At 47.6% G+C, this 20,826-nt stretch overlaps 1 protein-coding gene across 2 annotated transcripts in view; it reads right to left on the minus strand.

The window, feature by feature from the left end:
* Nucleotides 1-2,324: 2,324 nt before the first annotated feature.
* Nucleotides 2,325-20,826, minus strand: part of SLC22A15 (solute carrier family 22 member 15) — a 50,276-nt gene continuing 31,774 nt past the window's right edge. The window contains exons 11-12 of one of the 2 annotated variants that reach the window (XM_068165996.1): nucleotides 16,951-17,139; nucleotides 2,325-12,605 (exon numbers count right to left, since the gene is read on the minus strand). In XM_068165996.1, the coding sequence (XP_068022097.1) occupies nucleotides 12,519-12,605; nucleotides 16,951-17,139 (276 nt within the window). In that variant the 3' untranslated portion in view covers nucleotides 2,325-12,518. Of the gene's footprint in view, nucleotides 12,606-16,950; nucleotides 17,140-20,826 lie in introns of those variants that run through there. The other variant, XM_068165997.1, reaches the window with a different exon arrangement.

A 20,826-nucleotide genomic window follows, 5' to 3' on the forward strand; every position in this document is an offset into this window, starting at 1 on the left:
TCCTTAGTAGGTACACTTCAAAAGCCCACAGTCATTCCTTCCCCCCTCCTCCCCACCCTCATTCAGACAGAGAATCAATTAGGTTGGAAAAGACCTCAAAGATCATCAAGTCCAACCTGTCACCCAACACCTCATGGCTAACTAAACCATGGCACCAAGTGCCACGTCCAATCCCCTCTTGAACACCTCCAGGGATGGTGACTCCACCACCTCCCTGGGCAGCACATTCCAATGGCCAATCTCTCTTTCTGTGAAGAAATTTCTTCCCAACATCCAGCCTAGACCTCCCCTGGCACAGTTGGAGACTGTGTGCTCTTGTTCTGGTGCTGGTTGCCTGACAGATGAGACCAACCCCCACCTGGCTACAACCTCCCTTCAGATAGTTGTAGAGAGCAAGAATGTCTCCCCTGAGCCTCCTCCAGGCTAAGCAACCCCAGCTCCCTCAGCCTCTCCTCACAGGGCTGTGCTCCAAACCCCTCCCCAGCCTTGTTGCCATTCTCCGGTCACATTCAAGAGTCTCAATGTCCTTCTTAAATTGAGAGGCCCAGAACTGGACACAGGACTCAAGGTGTGGCCTAACCTGTGCAGTGTACAGGGGCAGAATGATCTCCCTGCTCCTGCTGGCCACACTGTTCCTGATGCAGGCCAGGATGTCATTGGTCTTCTTGGCCACCTGGGCACACTGCTGGCTCATGTTCAGCCTACTATCAAACCAGTACCCCCATGTCCCTTTCTGCCTGGCTGCTCTCACTTCACTGACCCCAGCCTGGACAGGGCACAGGCAGGAGGGACAACCTATTTATTGCCTCATTTCCAGGTAATGAAGACAAACATTCCAGTTCTACCATTCCCTGCCAAGCTGTTTCTGCAGAAGCCTTGAGGACAGTGACTATGTTCTTGTGTATTTGCACAGCACTTTAAAGAGGGGGGGTGGGGGTGGCAAGTGCCAGCTCATGCTGGTGGGAACTCCCTCAGCACAAGTGTTACCAACACCACCACCACATACATTTTGCTGCGCTAAACCCCTCGGAGTCTTTCACCAGCAATCAGCACAACCGAAGCCAGTAGTAAATTGATTCTCACATTCCACTGGTGCTGCTGTTTGTTAGAAATGATTTGTGATAGATAGGGTGGAATATATTGATCAGTACTGACAGTCCCAGTTTCCCAGGCGCTTTGGAGCGCTGCCACTCCAAAATGACCTGCTTTCCACCTTGTCAATTTGCTTCGGCAGAGCCCCGTCAGGGAAGAGCTGTTCTATTCTGAGAGCTTCAGCCCCCTCCAGATAACAAAACAAAAGGGTCAGGCAAGTTAAAAACCACAAATAAAACCAAAAAGAAAAGACATCAGGCCAATGAAACAGGTTTGCAGTGCTGCAAAAGAGCTTGTTTTTATTGTGTCAGGGGAAGAAAAAGGCACAAAACAAGTTACAAAGACATTGTAGGAAGTGTAGGAGTCAGAGGCAGTATCAGAGCTGTTACAAATCACCTAAGAGTTGGCTTACTCACACAGGTAAGCTCTTAAAAGAGCACAAAAAACACATATTTCAAAGGATCAAGAATGTTTCAGAATTAAGTGAGAATGTGAAGACCACCAACATGAACTAAATTCGCCCAGGCTTACCACCACCCCCCTCTCTCAGAAGTCAGATGTCACTGGGACACAGGTAGCACTACAGAATTACCTGAAAAATCCATTCCCATCTTATACATTAAAGAACCTTTTGTATCATAGTATCAGTCAGGGTTGGAAGGGACCACAAGGAGCATCTAGTTCCAACCCCCCTGCCATAGCCAGGGACACCCCACACTACATCAGCCTGGCCACAGCCTCAGCCAGCCTGGGCTTAAACACCTCCAGGGATAAGGCCTCAACCACCTCCCTGGACAACCCATTCCAGGGCTTCACCACTCTCATGGGGAAGAACCTCCTCCTCACATCCAGCCTGAATCTCCCCACCTCCAGCTTCATTCCATTCCTCCTAGTCCTATCACTACCTGAGATCCTGAGCAGTCCCTCCCCAGCCTTCCTGTAGCCCCCTTCAGATACTGGAAGGCCACAATGAGGTCACCTCGGAGCCTTCTCTTCTGCAGACTGAACAGCCCCAACTCCTTCAGTCTGTCCTCACAGGAGAGGTGCTCCAGCCCTCTGATCATCCTCGTGGCCCTTCTCTGGACACCTTCCAGCACCTCCACATCCCTCTTGTGCTAGGGGCTCCAGAACTGGAGGCAGGACTCCAGGTGGGGTCTCAGCAGAGCTGAGTAGAGGGGGAGAATCACCTCCCTTGACCTGCTGGCCACACTTCTCCTGATGCAGCCCAGGATCTGATTGGCTTTGCAGGCTGCAAGTGCACACTGAGAGCTCCTGTTGAGCTTCTCCTCCCCCAGCACCCCCAAGTCTCTCTCCTCAGGGCTGCTTTCCAGCCAGTCCCTGCCCAGCCTGGATTTGTGCCTGGGATTGCCTTGACCCAGATGCAGGACCCTGCACTTGGTCTTGTTGAAGCTCATGAGGTTGGCTTGTGCCCACCTCTCCAGCCTGTCCAGGTCCCTCTGGATGGCCTCCCTTCCCTCCAGCCTGTCTGCTGCACCACACAGCTTGGTGTTATCAGCAAACTTGCTGAGGGTGCGCTCAATGCACTCAGTGTTGAACAAGCCTGGTCCCAGGACTGATCCCTGAGTGACTCAGGGATCCTCGAGTGAAGTAGAAGCACATACAGGTAAGGCAGCAAGCAGGAGGAAATACAGGAGGAAAACAGAACAGGTTAAGTGCAATTATTCAGAACAGGTCAACATTTGTTACGGGCCCCTCCCCCCCCACCTATGGCAAAGAACATCTTTAAAAGATGGATCCAACAGCTGTTCACAGAACATATGAATATACCACCAGAAAAGGTCTACTGCAGAACAGCTTATGCTGCCTTCAGCTCTGACTTCTCAGATCAAGTGCTCTGAAAGCAGGCTTTTCAGCAAGCACAGCTCCCAAGTTCACAGCAGCACAGGAATGCAGCTCCAGAAGAGAAAAGTACTGAAATGTATCAAGTCCTCATTTTAACACAGGAAGGCTCATGACACTCAGGATTCAAGCAATCCAAAGGAAACACTGAAAAATCCACACACAAATTGCTTTGCTTGAAACAGTGAATCTGTTCTCCCTCCTTCCTCATTTCCCACTTGCCTGTTACTCAGCTCTCCTCTGGCAAGGGCTTCTGTTTGTTGCTTCAAATTAAACTGGCATAAGGAAACAACACAGAAGTCTACAGGACACAGAGGCTACACAAAGAGCTGTTTTTGTGATGAAGGCTTGAGCAGCATTGAAGTAGTTTACCCCTTTGGCTGCTCCTGTGGTCAAGTGGAGATCTAAGTTGTGTCTTCTGAAATCAGCAGGGATGCAAATGTAACCAGACACAGAACTCAGCTGTAAGTGTCTGATCATATCCTTAGGAGTTTCATTTACTTGACCCAAGACAACAGCACCACAGAGAAGGAACATGGGACCAACCACCACTAACAACAGCTGTCAGCATGGACTCTAAGGGCTTGATTTGCAAGCAAACCCTGTACAGCTTAACTGTCAGGGTTTTGGGAGTGAGGGGGGCTGTAGGGTGTCTTCTGTGGGAAGAGGGCAGAGACAGCTCTGTGCTGGCCCCAGCCGGTTCAGCAACAGGCAGCACAGAAATCACTGAATAGCTGAGGTGGGAATGAACCCCTGGAGGTCATCTGCTCCAATGCCCTGGTTCATAGAACGTTAGAAGTGGGAAGGAATCTCCAGAGGTCAAGTCCAACCCCCCTGCCAAAGCAGGATCACCTAGGGCAGTCCACACAGCAATGCATCCAGGTGGGTTTTAAAAGTCTCCAGAGGAGGAGACTCCACAACCTCCCTGGGCAGCCTGCTCCAGTGCTGTCACCCCCACTGTAAAGAGGTTTCTCCTGATGTCAAGGTGAAACTATGTTCAAGTCTGTAGCCACTGAAAAGAGATTGCCCCCCTCCACTTTTGTTGTTTGAGCAGGGCCACCTGCTTAGGCTGCCTAAGACTACATCCAGATAACTCTTCAGTATTTCCACAGATGGAGACTCCACCATGTCTACAAGGAACCTGTGCTAGTGCTGAATCACCCTCACAGTTCCCTGTGTTCAGGTGTATTTCACTGTCCACTGTGGATTTCACTGTCCACTGCCTCTGGAGCATAGTGTGGGCACTGACCTGCTGCACTCCAACACTACCTGAACTTTCTGGCACCTCTGCAAAAGCATGCTGAAGAAAAGGCAGTAAATGCCAAGAAAAAGAGATTACAATGCTATAGTTGGGGGTGGGGGAGAGGGCAAGACCATGCCAGCACAAGAGGAGCTGAGAGACAGCTGAATAGGAGGATGCCAAAGGAAATTCATAGCCTGAGAGTAGACTCAGGAGGAGCTGCAACTCTAAAAGGTGCTGTGGCTGGTGAAGAAACCCACATATGAGCAGCTGAGTAAGAAACAAGGAGAGTGAAACAACAGCAAAACACCACAGAGTGATCCCAATCTCCTGTGCTGCCTTGCTGAAGGGACCAAGCATAACATACAGGCAAGGAACTGGAGACCACTGTGGGATGGAGAATGGCATGGAGGGGACAAAGGGAAGAAAGAAGCTTTGTTTTCCCTAAGTGTTTGGTTTAGTTCCTTTTAATACCAAACCCAGTAACTAAAAGCTCTTTAACTGGCAATAAATTAAATGGATTAAAACCTCCCCAACTCACAACTGGGGAAGTCACCTCCTCAACCCCTCAAGGGCTTCTGGCCCTTCTAAAAGCAAAGCAGTGCATCCAAGAGAACCCATGGTCTAAGTGTGCAATTATTCTCCTCCTTCAAAAGCTTCAGTTCACTAACCTTAAAAAGGCTTACAAGAAAAGCTTGATAAAGAAGTGGTCTTTAAGTCATGGATTCCTCTATCAACAAAAGGAAACATTTTTCAGTTTCTTCAAGAAAAAGAATCAGTTTAATACCAAAGTGATAAAAATCTCAACATAAAGAGGCAGCTGGAAAAAATAATCCAAGTATGAGACTTGGAGTAGTGCAATAAACAGATCCATATGAAGATCATACTTCAAATTCCTTCCTAAATGACTTAGCCAAATGTTAACAAGAACTAAATAAAATTTAGAATAGAATAGAGTTAACCAGGTTGGAAAAGACCTCAGAGATCATTGAGTCCAACCTGTCACCCAACATCATCTCATCAACTAAACCATGGCACCAAGCGCCCCATCCAGTCTCTTCCTAAACACCTCCAGGGATGGTGATTCCACCACCTCCCTGGGCAGCACATTCCAATAGTCAATCTCTCTGCCTATGAAGAATTTCTTCCTAACCTCCAGCTTAAACCTCCCCTGGTGCAGCTTGAGACTGTGTCCTCTTGTTGTGGTGCTGCTTGCCTGGGAGAAGAGACCAACCCCCACCTGGCTACAACCTCCCTTTAGGTAGTCGTAGACAGCAAGAAGGTCTCCCCTGAGCCTCCTCTTCTCCAGGCTAAGCAACCCCAGCTCCCTCAGCCTCTCCTCACAGGGCTGTGCTCCAAACCCCTCCCCAGCTTTGTTGCCCTTCTCTGGACACATTTCAGCATCTCAACATCTTCCCTAAACTGAGGGGCCCAGAACTGGACACAGGACTCAAGGTGTGGCCTAACCAGTGTTGAGTACAGGCACACAATGATCTCCCTGCTCCTGCTGGCCACACTATTCCTGATCCAGGCCAGGATGCCATTGGCCCTCTTGGCCACACTGCTGCCCCATGTTATCTTTAAGTAAATAGAACGATCAATACTGGCAAGGTTTTTCTTACTGCAATACTTTCTGCCTGCCTCCTGATGCAGTAGGTGTAAAGAAGGACCTCAGAGATGTTGGTGGGAAGCAGTAACATGTGTGCTGAAGACCTTTTTCTGCTACAAACCTTTTGTAAATGAGGGTTGGAAAGTACTTTATTTAAACATACTCCACTCTGTGAGGTTGCTATATACAAGAGGACCCAGACACTCCAAGTCCCATTTCATTCTCCATGCCTGCTTGGAGAAAGATGATTTCTTCTCAGAAGTCCTTTTAAACCATTCTTCTGAGGGCAGCCAGCTCTTGCTGCACAAGCTTTTAGCCACCTGCCTATTCCCCAGCAAACAAGCAGCTCTGAGAGCACTGACTTGCAGTGAGCTTTAGCTGTAATGGGGATTTAAACTCTAGACATTGTTATTGAGCAATGCCTCAGACTCTGCATTTCAGAGATACATGCCAGATGCCATGAAGCTGCAAGGCAAGCTGTTGGTAGCAGTGCCAATTTGTAAGGCTGATGAATGAACTGAAATTCCAACATGGGGGTTTTTAGCCAGGTTTTATCAGTCAGAGTAAGCTTTGGGATCTGCAACTCAGAGGCAAACAAGCCCTTCATAGTGTCATAGTATCAGTCAGGGTGGGAAGGGACCACAAGGATCATCTAGTTCCAACCCCCCCTGCCATGGGCAGGGACATCCTACACTAGATCAGGCTGCCCAGAGCCTCATCCAGCCTGGGCTTAAACACCTCCAGGGATGGGGCTTCAACCACCTCCCTGGACAACCCATTCCAGGGCTTCACCACTCTCATGGGGAAGAACTTCCTCCTCACCTCCAGCTTCATTCCATTCCCCCTAGTCCTATCACTACCTGAGATCCTGAGAAGTCCCTCCTCAGCCTTCCTGTAGGCCCCCTTCAGATACTGGAAGGCCACAATGAGGTCACCTCAGAGCCTTCTCTTCTCCAGACTGAACAGCCCTCCACAATGGCTCCACAGTGTTCTTCCTGTGTGTTCTACAAAACCTGCCCTTCATATTAAACCTCTCCTTTAAACTTCTTCAGTTTCTCATGGACAAAGGCTACTTAAGTGAACTGAGCAGTGAAAGACAAGCAAAGGTAACCCTTTCTGCTCCCTAAAGCTCTGGAGATGCTTGTAAATACCAGTTTTAGCAGGTTGCATGGAAGAACTCCAAATGAATGCAGCTAGAACTAGTTTTGGACTACTGCTTTCCAGCAAAAACTGTCTTTGGCACTTACATAACCCAATTTTATGATGGCACTTTACACACAGTCCCCTGTCACACTGACTGAGGACATTAAAAGACTACACTTTCACAAAGAGCAGGCACTTCAAATTCAGACAGAAAAAAATTGCTCCCCACTGGGCAACCCAGGAGCTTTCCATTTCCCCTGCCCTGGAATGACAGAAACAGCAAGTAGCACCAAAAACAACAGGGGAAATGTCAGCAGACTCAGACTGTCATGGTCAACACTAGACTCAGCTCTGTTAAGACCTCAGTGACAACAATACCTGGAAAATCTGAAGGTTACAACAGACATGCACAAGGCATGGAGAAAGTTCTCCACTGAGAGAGTTGTTAGCCATTGGAATGTGCTGCCCAGGGAGGTGGTGGAGTCACCATCCCTGGAGGTGTTCAAGAGGGGACTGGATGTGGCACTTGGTGCTGTGGTTTAGCCATGAGGTCTGTGGTGACAGGTTGGACTTGATGATCTTTGAGGTCTCTTCCAACCTTGCTGATTCTGTGCAATTTAGATCCATCCCAGAGGTTTTCTTAGGTAGGTGTCTTTCTTCCACTGAGTACTTCTTGTATTACAATATAAGCAATGAGACTCAACATACAGCTATAACCCAAGTCTCTCGTTTGGTAAACAGCTGAATATAGACATTTTTGACACAGGCATGAAGTGTGGCAGGCCAGACTCACTTCTACCATCAAATGACAGCACTGCTGTTGGGCTTTTCTGACATCTTTACTGCAAGGCTCACAACTTGCATACACAGATGTCTAGAATGAGCTGTGTCAAAGAGTATCATCAGAGAAGCCTTAACAGACTGGGGGAAAGCACCTCTAGTGCAGCATCCCTCAGCTAAAACAAAACAACACTGACCAAATCTGCAGGCAGAGATTATGCAGAAGACTGGAGAACAAAAGACTTATCCCAAATGCTTCCAAGAGGACACAGGCTCAAGCTGCACCAGGGGAGGTTTAGGTTGGATGTTAGGAAGAAGTTCTTCATAGAGAGAGAGATTGGCCATTGGAATGTGCTGCCCAGGGAGGTGGTGGAGTCACCATCACTGGAGGTGTTCAGGAATAGACTGGATGAGGCGCTTGGTGCCATGGTTTAGTTGATTTGATGGTGTTGGGTGATAGGTTGGACTTGATGATCTCCAAGGTCTTTTTCAATCTGATTAATTCTATTCTATTACCACACTCCATGGGAAGTAAGACTGTGCCTCAAATTCCCCCTTTCCTCACTCCAACAAAAACTGCTTTCATCTGCTTTGGTGAAATAGGCAGGTAAGCACCTAGCTTCACTGTATGCCCCACAGCTCTGCAAAGGCTCTCCTGCCATCATCAGCTCACCCATATGGACTGGAAACTCTGGCATGGAATGTGCACTGTGAGCAGAGAAGCATGTAGCTGCAATCCCCAGAGCCTTGACTGTAACAAAGGTGGCAACTAGTTACAACCTGCTCCATGTTAATTAGGTTCTCTGGAGAGGTGTGGACAAGTTCCTCACTTGGCACCCTGACCTGAACAGGGAGTCACCTGTGGCCTTCATTTTAACACAGAGATTCTAAGTTTCTGGTATGCTGGGGAGTGTCTGCACAGCACATTCCCAATCCCTAAATGGAAAGCACTCTCTTTGCTTTTAAAGCAGTTTAAAAAGCCCCAAACTTGTAAAGTGACTTCCCTAGTCTATATTAAAATTATCCAGGTAGTAGAGTCCTTGTAGAAGTGAGGCTGAAGTTCATAGAATCACCAAGGTTGGAAAAGACCTCAGAGATCACCAAGTCCAACCTGTCACCCAATACCTCATGACTACTAAACCATGGCACCAAGTGCCACATCCAGTCCCCTCTTGAACACCTTCAGGGATGATGACTCCACCACCTCCCTGGGCAGCACATTCCAAGGGCTAATCAAACTTTCTGTGAAGAGCTTCTTCCTAACATCCAGCCTAAACCTCCCCTGGTGCAGCTTGAGACTGTGTCCTCTTGCTCTGATGCTGGCTGCCTGGGAGAAGAGACCAACCCTCTCCTGGCTACAACCTCCCTTCAGGTAGTCATAGAGACCATAGAGCCTCCTCTTCTCCAGGCTAAGCAACCCCAGCTCCCTCAGCCTCTCCTCACAGGGCTGTGCTCCAAACCCCTCCCCAGCTTTGTTGCCCTTCTCTGGACACCTTCCAGCAACTCAACATCTTTCCTAAATTGGGGGGCCCAGAACTGGACACAGGACTCAAGGCATGGCCTAACCAGTTCTGAATACAGGGACAGAATGACCTCCCTGCTCCTGCTGGCCACACTGTTCCAGATACACTGGCTTCTGAGTAAGCAAGCTTGATTTATTTACAAGCCAGCAGCAAAAAGTCATTTTTCAGCTGTCCCTAAACACAAAATGTGACTCTCATGCAAAGAAAAATAAATTACTTGAACAAATAGATTCAACCTTTCCAAATACTTCCAAGTGCCTTTTTGGGAGCAATTTTCTTGCATACAAAGAGCCTAATAAAGCAGAAAGCGTGTCCACCTGGGTGCAAAGGTGTCCTGCCATATCTACAACTATTCAACAGCTTGGGAAAAAAACCAAAGCCAAGACTGCAGGCTGGAATTCTTCCAGTGAAGATCACAACACAGGCAAAACCACAGCCCTGACACATGGTCCACAGGGACTGAAGTTCCCAGCTTTGCTCTCAGTCAGTGCCTGGATCACATCCAGGCCAAGTGGGAGCACTGCATGAGTAAACCCACAAAGTCTGAGCTGCCCTGCATGAGTAAACCCTCAAAGTCTGAGCTGCCCTCAGCACCAAGCAGGGTAGCTGTACTTTGTTCAGTGTTAAGAGTTCCCAGTGAACAAAGTTCAAGCAGCTAAGCTGCAAATTTCAGAGGCTCTCTAGTTTCACTTACATTCAGTGTAAGAGAATAGACTGGACTAGACTAGACTAAACCAGGTTGGAAGAGACCTTTGAGATCCTCATGTCCAACCTATCATCCAACCCACCTAATCAACTAAACCATGCAACCAAGCACCCTATCAAGTCTCCTCCTAAGCACTTCCAGGGATGGGGACTCCACCACCTCCCTGGGCAGCACATTGCAAAGGCCAATCTCTCCTTCTGTGAAGAGCTTCTTCCTAACATTCAGCCTAAATCTCCCCTGGTGCAGCTTGAGACTGTGTCCTCTTGTTCTGGTGCTGGTTGCCTGGGAGAAGAGATCAACCCCCTCCTGGCTACAACCTCCCTCCAGGTAGTCGTAGACAGCAAGAAGTGCTCCTCTGAGCCTCCTCTTCTCCAGGCTAAACAACCCCAGCTCCCTCAGCCTCTCCTCACAGGGCTGTGTTCCAAACCCCTCCCCAGCTTTGTTGCCCTTCTCTGGACACCTTCCAGCAACTCAACATCTTTCCTAAACTGAGGGGCCCAGAACTGGACACAGGACTCAAGGTGTGGCCTAACCAGTGCAGTGTACAGGGGCAGAATGCCCTCCCTGCTCCTGCTTTCTAATTTAACCAGAAAATATTTTGTAGTCAGCATTTTGATTTCTTGAAATGCCTTTATTCCCTCCCAGTCTAATATCCACACTGGCCACTGGAATGTGCTGCCAAGGGAGGTGGTGGAGTTACCATCCCTGGAGGTGTTCAAGAGAGAGTTGGATGTGGCACTTGAAGCCATGGTTTAGTTAGTCATGAGGTGTTGGGTGACAGGTTGGACTTGATGATCTCTTAGGTCTTTTCCAACCTTATTGATTCTATGATTCTATGTCTCTACTGAGTGAAAAGCTTTACTGTTGCTTACAGATGGCCCAGGGAGCATAAAGTTACTTTTACAAAGCTCACTGACCAGTCAACTTCAGCCTTGCTTGGTTAAGCAAGTATGAGTGTTTGAGAGTTGTCTGGTCCAGAAAGCACTGAGAAAGTTACAGATATCACTCAGTAAAAAACACACATCAGCAGTACTATGGTGATCCTCATTAGTGGAGAGAGGGCTGTCTTTTCCAGCCTTATTGATCCTGTGACTCTACAAAATGGCTAGCAAGCCTGACAGTGTTGTGTGGCACCTTGCTATGAACTCCAAGTATAAAACCTAGCACAAGTTTCATGGAAATCAATCTTAATACAGAAAGCCACAGCTCAGAGGATGAAGGTGAGAGTGTAATGAAGACAACTGAATCCTTGCCAGGCCTCATATCTTTGTAGCTGGAACATTTCATTATGTTCATGTTTCTTATTGCAAGATTCCATACCCTTCTAATGAAGCACTCACACAAAGTTCAGTGTAAACAGGAGACTGAAATTGTCTTCCTTAAGGTCAAGTAACTAAGTGCTTGAGCAAGCAGCTGTGTAAGAAACATCAAGTAACTAAAGCCAAAGAGGTTTGGCACCACCCTCTTTTTTTTTCCCCCCTCCTTTAATAAATAAGAACTTTATCTACACACAGGATTTAAAAATAAATACTAGCAGCTTTCTGGCAATAATCCTCAAAATGGAACAGCAACTCCTAGCTCCTCTTAACCCCTTGAGAGTTCAGTCTCTTCCAGCAGTAAGACAGGTCGACAGAAACGAGCCATATTTTCTACCACATACCTCAGACACACAGTGCGTGATAAATACCTCCCTTATGTCTCACCCCTGAAATTATATCCTTCACAGAACCCTTTCCTTCATAGAGGAGTTGCTGAGCTTTGACATTTATGGCCAAGTGAGGACAAGGAAAAAGCAGGCAAAGCTATAAACAGCAGCGCTGAGATGTGGGGAGCACGTGGCAAAGACAGCCCAAGCCGACACTTGGGTGGTGGATCAAAAGTAGTAAGAAAAAGAAGTCAACTCATTTCTTTTACATCTGCAGGCTTCATGGGTGCTCTTATCTGCAGTTTTTTCTCTTGGCCTTCCATTACCATTATGTTAGTCCCCAGCTCATGACTGACCAGCTGCACCCTGTAACTCTCTACCAGGTGTCCCTGTGCAGAGACAGAAACCTTCAGTTCACAGTGGCCTCTCCCCTAATTCAATATGCATACAATGGAGCAGCACACAACAGCACATCCTGTGACCACTTCCAGTCTACAGAAAACAAGCAGTGGAGTGTTGTTTTTTCTCCCCCCCCCCAAGTTTATCAATTTATGCTGAATCAAAATTGAGCACCTGGAAAACAGAATACAAAGACGTGCACTGATGAGCTGTCCATGTCTGCCTAAGTCTAAAGTGATGTCCTAGGATTCAGAGCCACATCATTCCACCCTTGCTGCCTCACCTGCTTCCAGGCATGGTCACTCTGAACCACAAGAATTTGAACAGTTGTCTTGTATGGAGAGCATCAGTGGTGTGATCAGTCCAAACAGTACTCAAACCTCTCTCCCCTAGTCAGGAAAAACACAGGCACTTGCCCAGCTACATTCCCTGACATGTGAAGTCCACAGTGCTCATCTTACAGCTGGACTGGCTGGACAAGTAATAAAAGGCATAAAACAGGCCAGTGTTTCTTCTTTTCATTACTTGATCATATGAGTCTCTTCATCAGCATCATAAAACTCTTCATCTTCACTTCCACTCCCTGCAGAACTGTCTTTGTCTCCAGCCTTGAAACGAAAATCAAACTGGTTAGTGCAGAAGCCACTAGAGCAATCCCAAATACATCAGCATGAACACCTCATATAAAGGTTGAGGGTGGGTGGGAAAGAGAGACAGGGTGAGTGACTATTGAAACTCAGAGAGAGACATTAATCACAGATTCATGGATTGCATCAGGTTGGAAGGGACCCTCAAAGGTCAGCTTGTCCAACCCCCCCTGCAGTAAGCAGGGACACCTCCAATTAGATCAGGCTGCCCAGGGCCACACTGAGGCTGATTTTAAAGGCCTTCAGGGATGGGGCCTCAACTTCATCCCTGGGTAACCTGTTCCAGTATTTTGCCACTCTCATTGTACAAAGCCTCTTCCTTATGTCCAACTGAAATCTACCATGCTCCAGTTTCCAACCATTGCCCCTCATCCTATCATTACAAGCCCTCCAGAACAGCCCTTCCCCAGCCTTCCTGCAGGTCCCCTTTAGCTACTGGAATGGAGTTGTAAGGTCTCCCCAGAGTTTGATACTTCAATCAAGCACAAAGAGTCTGACTTGATGTGGGGATTTCTGTTGTTCTTTTGAGGAGTGATTTGTGTGTGTGTGTCTCCTTGGTCCATCAATATCTCTTTAAAATGGATGGGCTTTCTCTGCTTCATCAGTACAGTAGAGAATATGTGCAGGAGGGAGACTGGCTAGAATGGTTCTGAAGGGATAATCTACTCAGCCTTCTTAAGTCTGAGCTCCCTGCTCTGTGCTGAGGTACTAGAAAGAGAGACTTAGAACACACAGATTAGGCATGAACTTTTCCATCCCCAATTATTACTCTAATTGAACTTGTGGAGAAAAATGCCCATGCTACACATTAATAAGAGTCCCCTCCACTACTAACTAAAGGTCTAATGGAAAAGGGAAAAAGCATCAGCACTTCATGCATTCTGAAGGAAAATTCCAGCCACAGTCCTTTCAATAATAGAATAGGTTGGAAAAGACCTTTATGATCATTGTCCAAGAGTCTCAATATCCTTCTTAAATTGAGTGGCCCAGAACTGGACACAGGACTCAAGGTGTGGCCTAACCAGAGCTGAGTACAGGGCACAATGCTCCTGCTGGCCACACTGTTCCTGATGCAGGCCAGGATGCCATTGGCCTTCTTGGCCACCTGGGCACACTGCTGGATCATGTTCAGCCTACCATCAACCAGCACCCCCAGGTTCCTTTCTGCCTGGCTGCTCTCCAGCCACTCTGACCCCAGCCTGTAGCTCTGCATGGGGTTGCTGTGGCCAATGTGCAGCACCTGGACTTGTTGAATGCCATCCTGTTGGACTCTGCCCATCTGCCCAGTCTGTCAAGGTCCCTCTCGAGAGCTCTTCCACCCTCTAAAAAACAGATCAACTCCTGCCCCCAGCTTGCTGTCATCTGCACTTTTACTGATGATGGACTCAATGCCCTCATCCAGATCATCAGTGAAGATACTGAACAGGATGGGGCCCAGAACTGATCCCTGGGGCACACCACTGGTGCCTGGCTGCCAGCTGGATGTGGCACCATTCACCACCACTCTCTGGGCTCAGCCTCCAGCCAGTTCCTAACCCAGCTCAGAGTGGTGCTGTCCAAGCCAGGGGCTGACAGCTTGGCCATGAGTTTGCTGTGGGGAGCAGTGTCAAAGGCCTTGCTGAAGTCCAGGCAGACTACATCCACAGCCTGCCCCACATCCACCAGGCTGTCACCTGATCATAGGAGGAGATCAGGTTGGTCAGGCAGAAAGTAGGCCTTCTGTCACATACCCAAACTAAACTCAGCTCTTACAGCAAACTGATTTTTGCCTGGCCAGTGTAGCATTTTTCCACAGAACTAATACAAATGATATCAGTCACAAAAATTCCCTTGCTAGTATAAACTCCACCTAGCTAAAAGATTCACAATTTCCCCCCACTCCCAGTATGCTTGCAGGCACCCTAAGACTTCTGCCTGCCTAGTCATATGCAATGAAGGGTGAGAGAGAGGGTGAAAAAGAGAAATGATAATCATGATCCTGACTGGCAGTACCATGCAAGGAAAATCTGTAGCTTTAGATCTGTCTCCAGAGAAGCTTTGCTACAGCAGTGTGCGTTGACTGCAAAGGACTTGCAAGCAGTTTGAGCACCCAGACCTGTCAGAAGCTATAAAGGGAATCATGTTAAGCCCTTTTTTCCTAGATTTCTAAAGTTATTTGAGGGAAGTCAGGCTAGCATTGGATGCTGTCCAACTTGAATATCATATTCTTCTATGTTAACAGGGACAAAACCTCCATTCTGGGCAACCAGAACACAAGTTATCTGCAAAGTGGGACCAAAGGACAATGGATTTCACAGGTGGAATTCAGGCTATGCCACATAGATTTTATGTTTCTCTTGCAGAAGCTTCATAAGACCTCCCCATGGCCTTGTCAAATAGGGGTAATGTTTATCAGCTTCCTGTTTCATCAGGGCTTTCTTGGTGAGCTGTGAAAGAAATCCACAATGTGTCACAGACATTCTGGATGCAACCTCACTGAAGTTACATGACTACTTCAGGCTTGAACAAAAAACTGTGTCCAGTTCTGGGCCCCTCAATTTAAGAAGGACATTGAGACTCTTGAACATGTCCAGAGAAGGGCAACAAGGCTGGGGAGAGGCCTTGAGCACAGCCCTTTGAGGAGAGGCTGAGGGAGCTGGGGTTGCTTAGCCTGGAGAAGAGGAGGCTCAGGGGAGACCTTATTGCTCTCTACAACTCCCTAAAGGGAGGTTGTAGCCAGGAGGGGGTTGGTCTCTTCTCCCAGGCAACCAGCACCAGAACAAGAGGACACAGCCTGAAGCTGTGCCAGGGGAGGTTTAGGCTGGAGGTGAGGAGAAAGTTCTTCCCAGAAAGAGTAATTGGCCATTGGAATGTGCTGCCCAGGGAGGTGGAGGAGTCACCATCCCTGGAGGTGTTCAAGAGGAGATTGGATGTGGCACTTGAAGCCATGGTTTAGTTAGTCCTGAGGTGTTGGGTGACAGGTTGGGCTTGATGATCTCTGAGGTCTTTTCCAACCTTATTGATTCTATGATTCTATTCTATGAAAGTAAAAGATGTTAACAGGATCCCATCTCATCTCAGCCCAATGGGACAACTAGCACTTTCTCCTGAGCAGCCCTCCAAGTCTTCTGATCATTCACTCCATTTCTATTAGTCCATCAATAACTTCAAGTGTGGGGCTTTAAACCTAACACCAAAAGTCACACACTCTCCTCCAGCTCCTTACTTGCTTCTCTCTAAATCCCACCCTGCTCACAGAGGAGCAGACAAAAAACCCCACCCCTACACAGCAACAGAATAGAACAGAATAGAACAGAATAGAACAGAATAGAACAGAATAGAACAGGTTGGAAGAGACCTCAAGAGGTGTTCACTAGGTTGGCAAAATGAAGTGAAAACTGGCTGTTTAGTCTTGAGAAGACTGAGAGGGGATCTGATCACTGTGTATCAGTATCTGAGGGATGGGTATCAAGTGGAGGGGGACAAGCTCTTTTCAGTGGTGCACAGTAATGAGACAAGGAACAATGGGTTCAAACTTTAACACAGAAGGTTTCACCTCAACATGAGGAGAAACTTCTTTACAGTGAGGGTGATGGAGCACTGGAGCAGGCTGCCCAGGGAGGTTGTGGAGTCTCCTTCTCTGGAGACTTTCACAAGGCACCTGGATGCATTCCTGTGTAGATTACCCTAAGTGATCCTGCTTTGGCAGGGGGGTTGGAGCCAATGATCTCTTCAGGCCCCTTCCAACCTCTAATATACTGTGAAAAACCTCCTGCCACGGCACTTATGGCTATGCCTGGGAATTTTGTGGTTCCAATGTTTCCAACAAATCTCATTTCACAGAATCAGGGGGACAGATCCCAGAGGTTGGCCTAGCTTTAACCCATTTAAAGGCTGAGATAGACTTGACATTGCAGGATAGAAAGTGCAGGAGCACAGTGCCCTTGAGAGCAGCCTTTCACAAAGAGCCTTCTGTTTTCTTTAGCATCTAAGGCTTCTCAGACTCTGCTTTGCATCAAGCATGCTGTGGCAATCTGTCTCACAGATTACAGAGGCACAGACACTATCAAGTCCTCAATCCCAAAGGAAAAGACTACAAGCTTTTGGCCTTGAAGGGATGAATTAACCTAGCTATATTTCAGCCTGCATTTAGAGACAACGTTTCAGACATGATGGTAAGGTTACTAAACCATCTTCTGTATCTCCTTAGGGCCCATCCTCCACAAGCCAAGAATCACTACCCTGATCTGCTTAGAGTGGCATATTTAAACTGACAGCTGAAATAAACACAACAGAAGAGTACTAGGAAAAAAGACAAAGAATATACCTGTGAGCCATCTAGGGCTTGCAGTGACATGGCTTCATCACCCAGCCTCCAGTATGAGCATACCTGCAGGTCTGAAATGGTTTCTAGCAAAGGGCTGTTTAAGGTCTCTGGTAACAACAAACTTAAGAGGCCAGACAGAAGACCTGTTGCTCCAAACACAATGTAAGGCAGAGACCACTGGACAGCTTTCTAGAGGAAAAAAAACAAACAAAGAACAAAGAACAGAGAGAGTTAGGTTAAACTGCAGCTCATACTGCAGATTAAAACACTTAACCTTCCCAACCATTCTCACCTGGCAAGTGTTTGTATTCATATTCAGCATGAAAGTTACCAAGCCTACTGTTTGGGGGAGTTTTTTGGTAACCAATATGGTCAATTGTGTCTCATCAATATTGTGCTACCCACACAAGTTTTAGTATGGACTTCAAAAGAATGTGTGACTGCTGAATTTATACTCTGTTCTTGTCCATAGCATCTGTACTTGGTGATAAGCAGCACTCTGTAGTAAGGAAGAGATCAGAGAATCCCAGACATTGTGGTTGGAAGGGATCTCTTAGGGTCATCTAGGCCAACCACCTACTCTAAGCATGACTACAGCCAGCATTAGACCAGGTCAGTAATAGCTTTGTGTAACCAAGCATTGAAAAAAAAACCTAAGGATGTAGATTCTTCCTCTAACTTGACTGTTCCAGAGCTGCATTAAAGCCTCCCAGATCTTTCAGAACCTTTATTTAATCCCCATCCCACTTGCAGCCATTGAGCCCCTGCTGAAATGTTCCACGCTGCAGGGAAGATCAAAGGTGCAATATTCACACAAACTGTCATCCCAGGCCAGGTGTTCCAGGCTCCTGACCATCTTGGTTACCCTCTAATAGGCTCTTCCCATATTTTTCAACATCCCTTTGGAACTGGGAGGGAACTCCATCTTCAGGCCACATACTGAGTTGAGACTGATGTAGCTCAGTGCGACCTTTGCCTGTTTGGGACAAGAGAGCATCGCTAGGTCCCTTTTGATTTGTCATCCATTGTTGTACCCAGGGATTTGCCAGCAAGGTTGCTCCTCAGCCAGTTGGTTCCCAGCCTGTACTGACCACACCAGAATTTATGTTTTCCCTGATGGCCTTCTTCAGATTGTTATTGGCTCAAAAGGTTTCACTGGAGTCAAGAGCTACGACTTCCTACGTCAGTCACTCCTTATTTGGCATCCTCTAAAAGCAAGAGGATGCCTTCTGTCTTATCTTCCACTTGTCACCAGCCATCAAATACCAAGCCTGTCACTATCTTGGTGGTACATGCAGCATTCAAGCCTAGTACTCCTTTCACCCAGGACTCAGCTCCTCAGCTTCTGAACATAAATGCTGTGGGACAGTGTCAAAAGCCATACAAAACCCTTCCTTGCCCTCCTCCCTTTCTTCATCCATGTTGCCCTCTGTGATGAAATGACCAATAATCAAACTGGCTGAGAATGAATTGTCATTAGCAAAGCCAAGTTCAGTGACCTTGATTACCCTCTTGGCCTCCACAGATTCTAAGAGGTAAGGCCCCTGACTTTCCCAGAGACTGAGTTCAGAGTATCAATAAAGTTGGAAGAGACCTCAAGGATCATTGAGTCCAACCTATCACCACAGACCTCAGGACTAGACCATGGCACCAAGTGCCACATCCAATCTCCTCTTGAACACCTCCAGGGATGGTGAGTCCACCACCTCCCTGGGCAGCACATTCCAATGGCTAACAACTCTCTCTGGGAAGAACTTTCTCCACACCTCCAGCCTAAATGTCCCCTGGCACAGCTTGAGACTATGTCCTCTTGTTCTGGTACTGGTTGCCTGGGAGGAGAGACCAACCCCCACCTGGCTGCAACCTCCCTTCAGGTAGTTGTAGAGAGCAAGAGGTCTCCTCTGAGCCTCCTCCTCTCCAGGCTAAACAATCCCAGCTCCCTCAGCCTCACCTTGTTGCCCTTCTCTGGACATGTTCAAGCGTCTCAATGTCCTTCTTAAACTGAGGGGCCCAGAACTGGACACAGGACTCAAGGTGTGGCCTAACCAATGCAGAGTACAGGGGCACAATGACTTTCCTGCTCCTGCTGGCCACACAAGAGGCTGAGTTTGAGATACTGGATCCATTTTCTGATCTTAAAGATGCACACAGCATTAACTTCTTTCTTTTTTCACCCCCGCTGTTATCAGCAACCTTTCTTTACAGCAGTGGTTTACCACAGATGATGGACACTTGCCTCACTATCACAGCCAGGTCTTTCACCATCTCTTAGGGACTCTTATCCCATGGAATGGAAAGCTTTCAACCTGAACCTGTTGCTCCTCCACTGTTTGCTGGCCCTCTGCTTCCTCAAGTGTGCTGATATGCACAGAGTCTTTGGGTCAGGCTTTGCCCATGAAGACTAAAGCAAAAGTACTATGAATTTCAGCTCATGCCATCTCATCCACCAACAGAATGTCCATCCCAATCAACAACAGGATGATCATCCCAATCAACAACAGGCTAAACATTTCCCTCTACATTTCTTTACCTGGTGGAATTCCTATTTATGCTACTTGCTCTCTACTCCTCCTTTGATACTGTCTCTGTTCTCACATGGCTTCTTGCAAGCCACACTACACTGGGGAAAGGTGTGTGCACAAATGACCAGAGAAGTAGGCTCATTAAAAGCAAACAAGGCATGAGTTTGGCTGTTTGTTTCAAAACCTCACTTTGCACAGCAAAGAGCAATTCTAAATTGAGAAAATAAAGGGCTGTGATCAAATACAGGAGCAACATTTCATGCCTCACCTCAGCAATGAACTTTTTCCATCCCCCTCTTTTTTTGTAAGATCCCCAGACAAAAAGCACACTGAGAATGCACTGAAATAGGCAAGCCAATTTCAAACCACAATTTCAATCCCTTAATTTGTTCCTCAACCCAGCATCACTTGTTACCTAAAGAGAGCTATTTTCACTTTCATGGGACCCCTTCAAACTTGATTATCCAAGATTTGTCTCCTGCAGCGCCAAACCCCTGCTAGACAGACTACAGTGGATGTCCCAACTGTTAGCTAAAAGCTGCCTATTAAATCTACCTGGGAGACCTGCACCACTCTTGGCTTTGCCTGCTGTAACCTAGAGATGCTCAAGCTCTCACTACCCAGTGTTTCATTCTGCAGAGTGAAAGGCTTGCTGTGCTTATCTGCCTTTTTGCTAGCCTTCTGCCTCAGATAACAAGATGGCAAGTGGCAGAGAGGGGAGGTTATTCCAGATGAAATCTGTCACATTAAAGACACAGTCACTTGAACTCAGCAAGCAGTTTGTGTGGAAAAACTGGCACACTCCTTCACCTGCATACACAGAAGACTATGAGCACAGAAGAAAAACCACTATCAGCCTCACATTTTGCTCTTCAGAATTTTTCTCTGCTGTGACATACTGCTGGGAAGTGTGTGCTTAAAAACCTTGCCAGTATATCAGGCCTCTGTGCCCAGGCGGCCAAGAGGGCCAATAGCATCCTGGCCTGTATCAGGAACAGTGTGGCCTGCAGGAGCAGGGAAGTCATTCTGCCCCTGTACACTGCACTGGTTAAGCCTTGTCTACTGGCTGGTCTTGTGTCTAGTTCTGGGCCCCTCAGTTTAGGAAGGATGTTGAGTTGCTGGAAGGTGTCCAGAGAAGGGCAACAAAGCTGGGGAGGGGTTTGGAGCACAGCCCTGTGAGGAGAGGCTGAGGGAGCTGGGGTTGCTTAGCCTGGAGAAGAGGAGGCTCAGGGGAGACCTTCTTGCTCTCTACAGCTACCTGAAGGGAGGTTGTAGCCAGGTGGGGCTTGGTCTCTTCTCCCAGGCAACCAGCACCAGAACAAGAGGGCACAGTCTCAATCTGTGACAGGGGAGG

Source organism: Melanerpes formicivorus, unplaced genomic scaffold (assembly GCF_026170545.1).
Source record: "Melanerpes formicivorus ecotype bairdi unplaced genomic scaffold, bMelFor1.0.p_v2 SCAF_95, whole genome shotgun sequence".
Taxonomy (NCBI): Eukaryota; Metazoa; Chordata; class Aves; order Piciformes; family Picidae; genus Melanerpes; species Melanerpes formicivorus.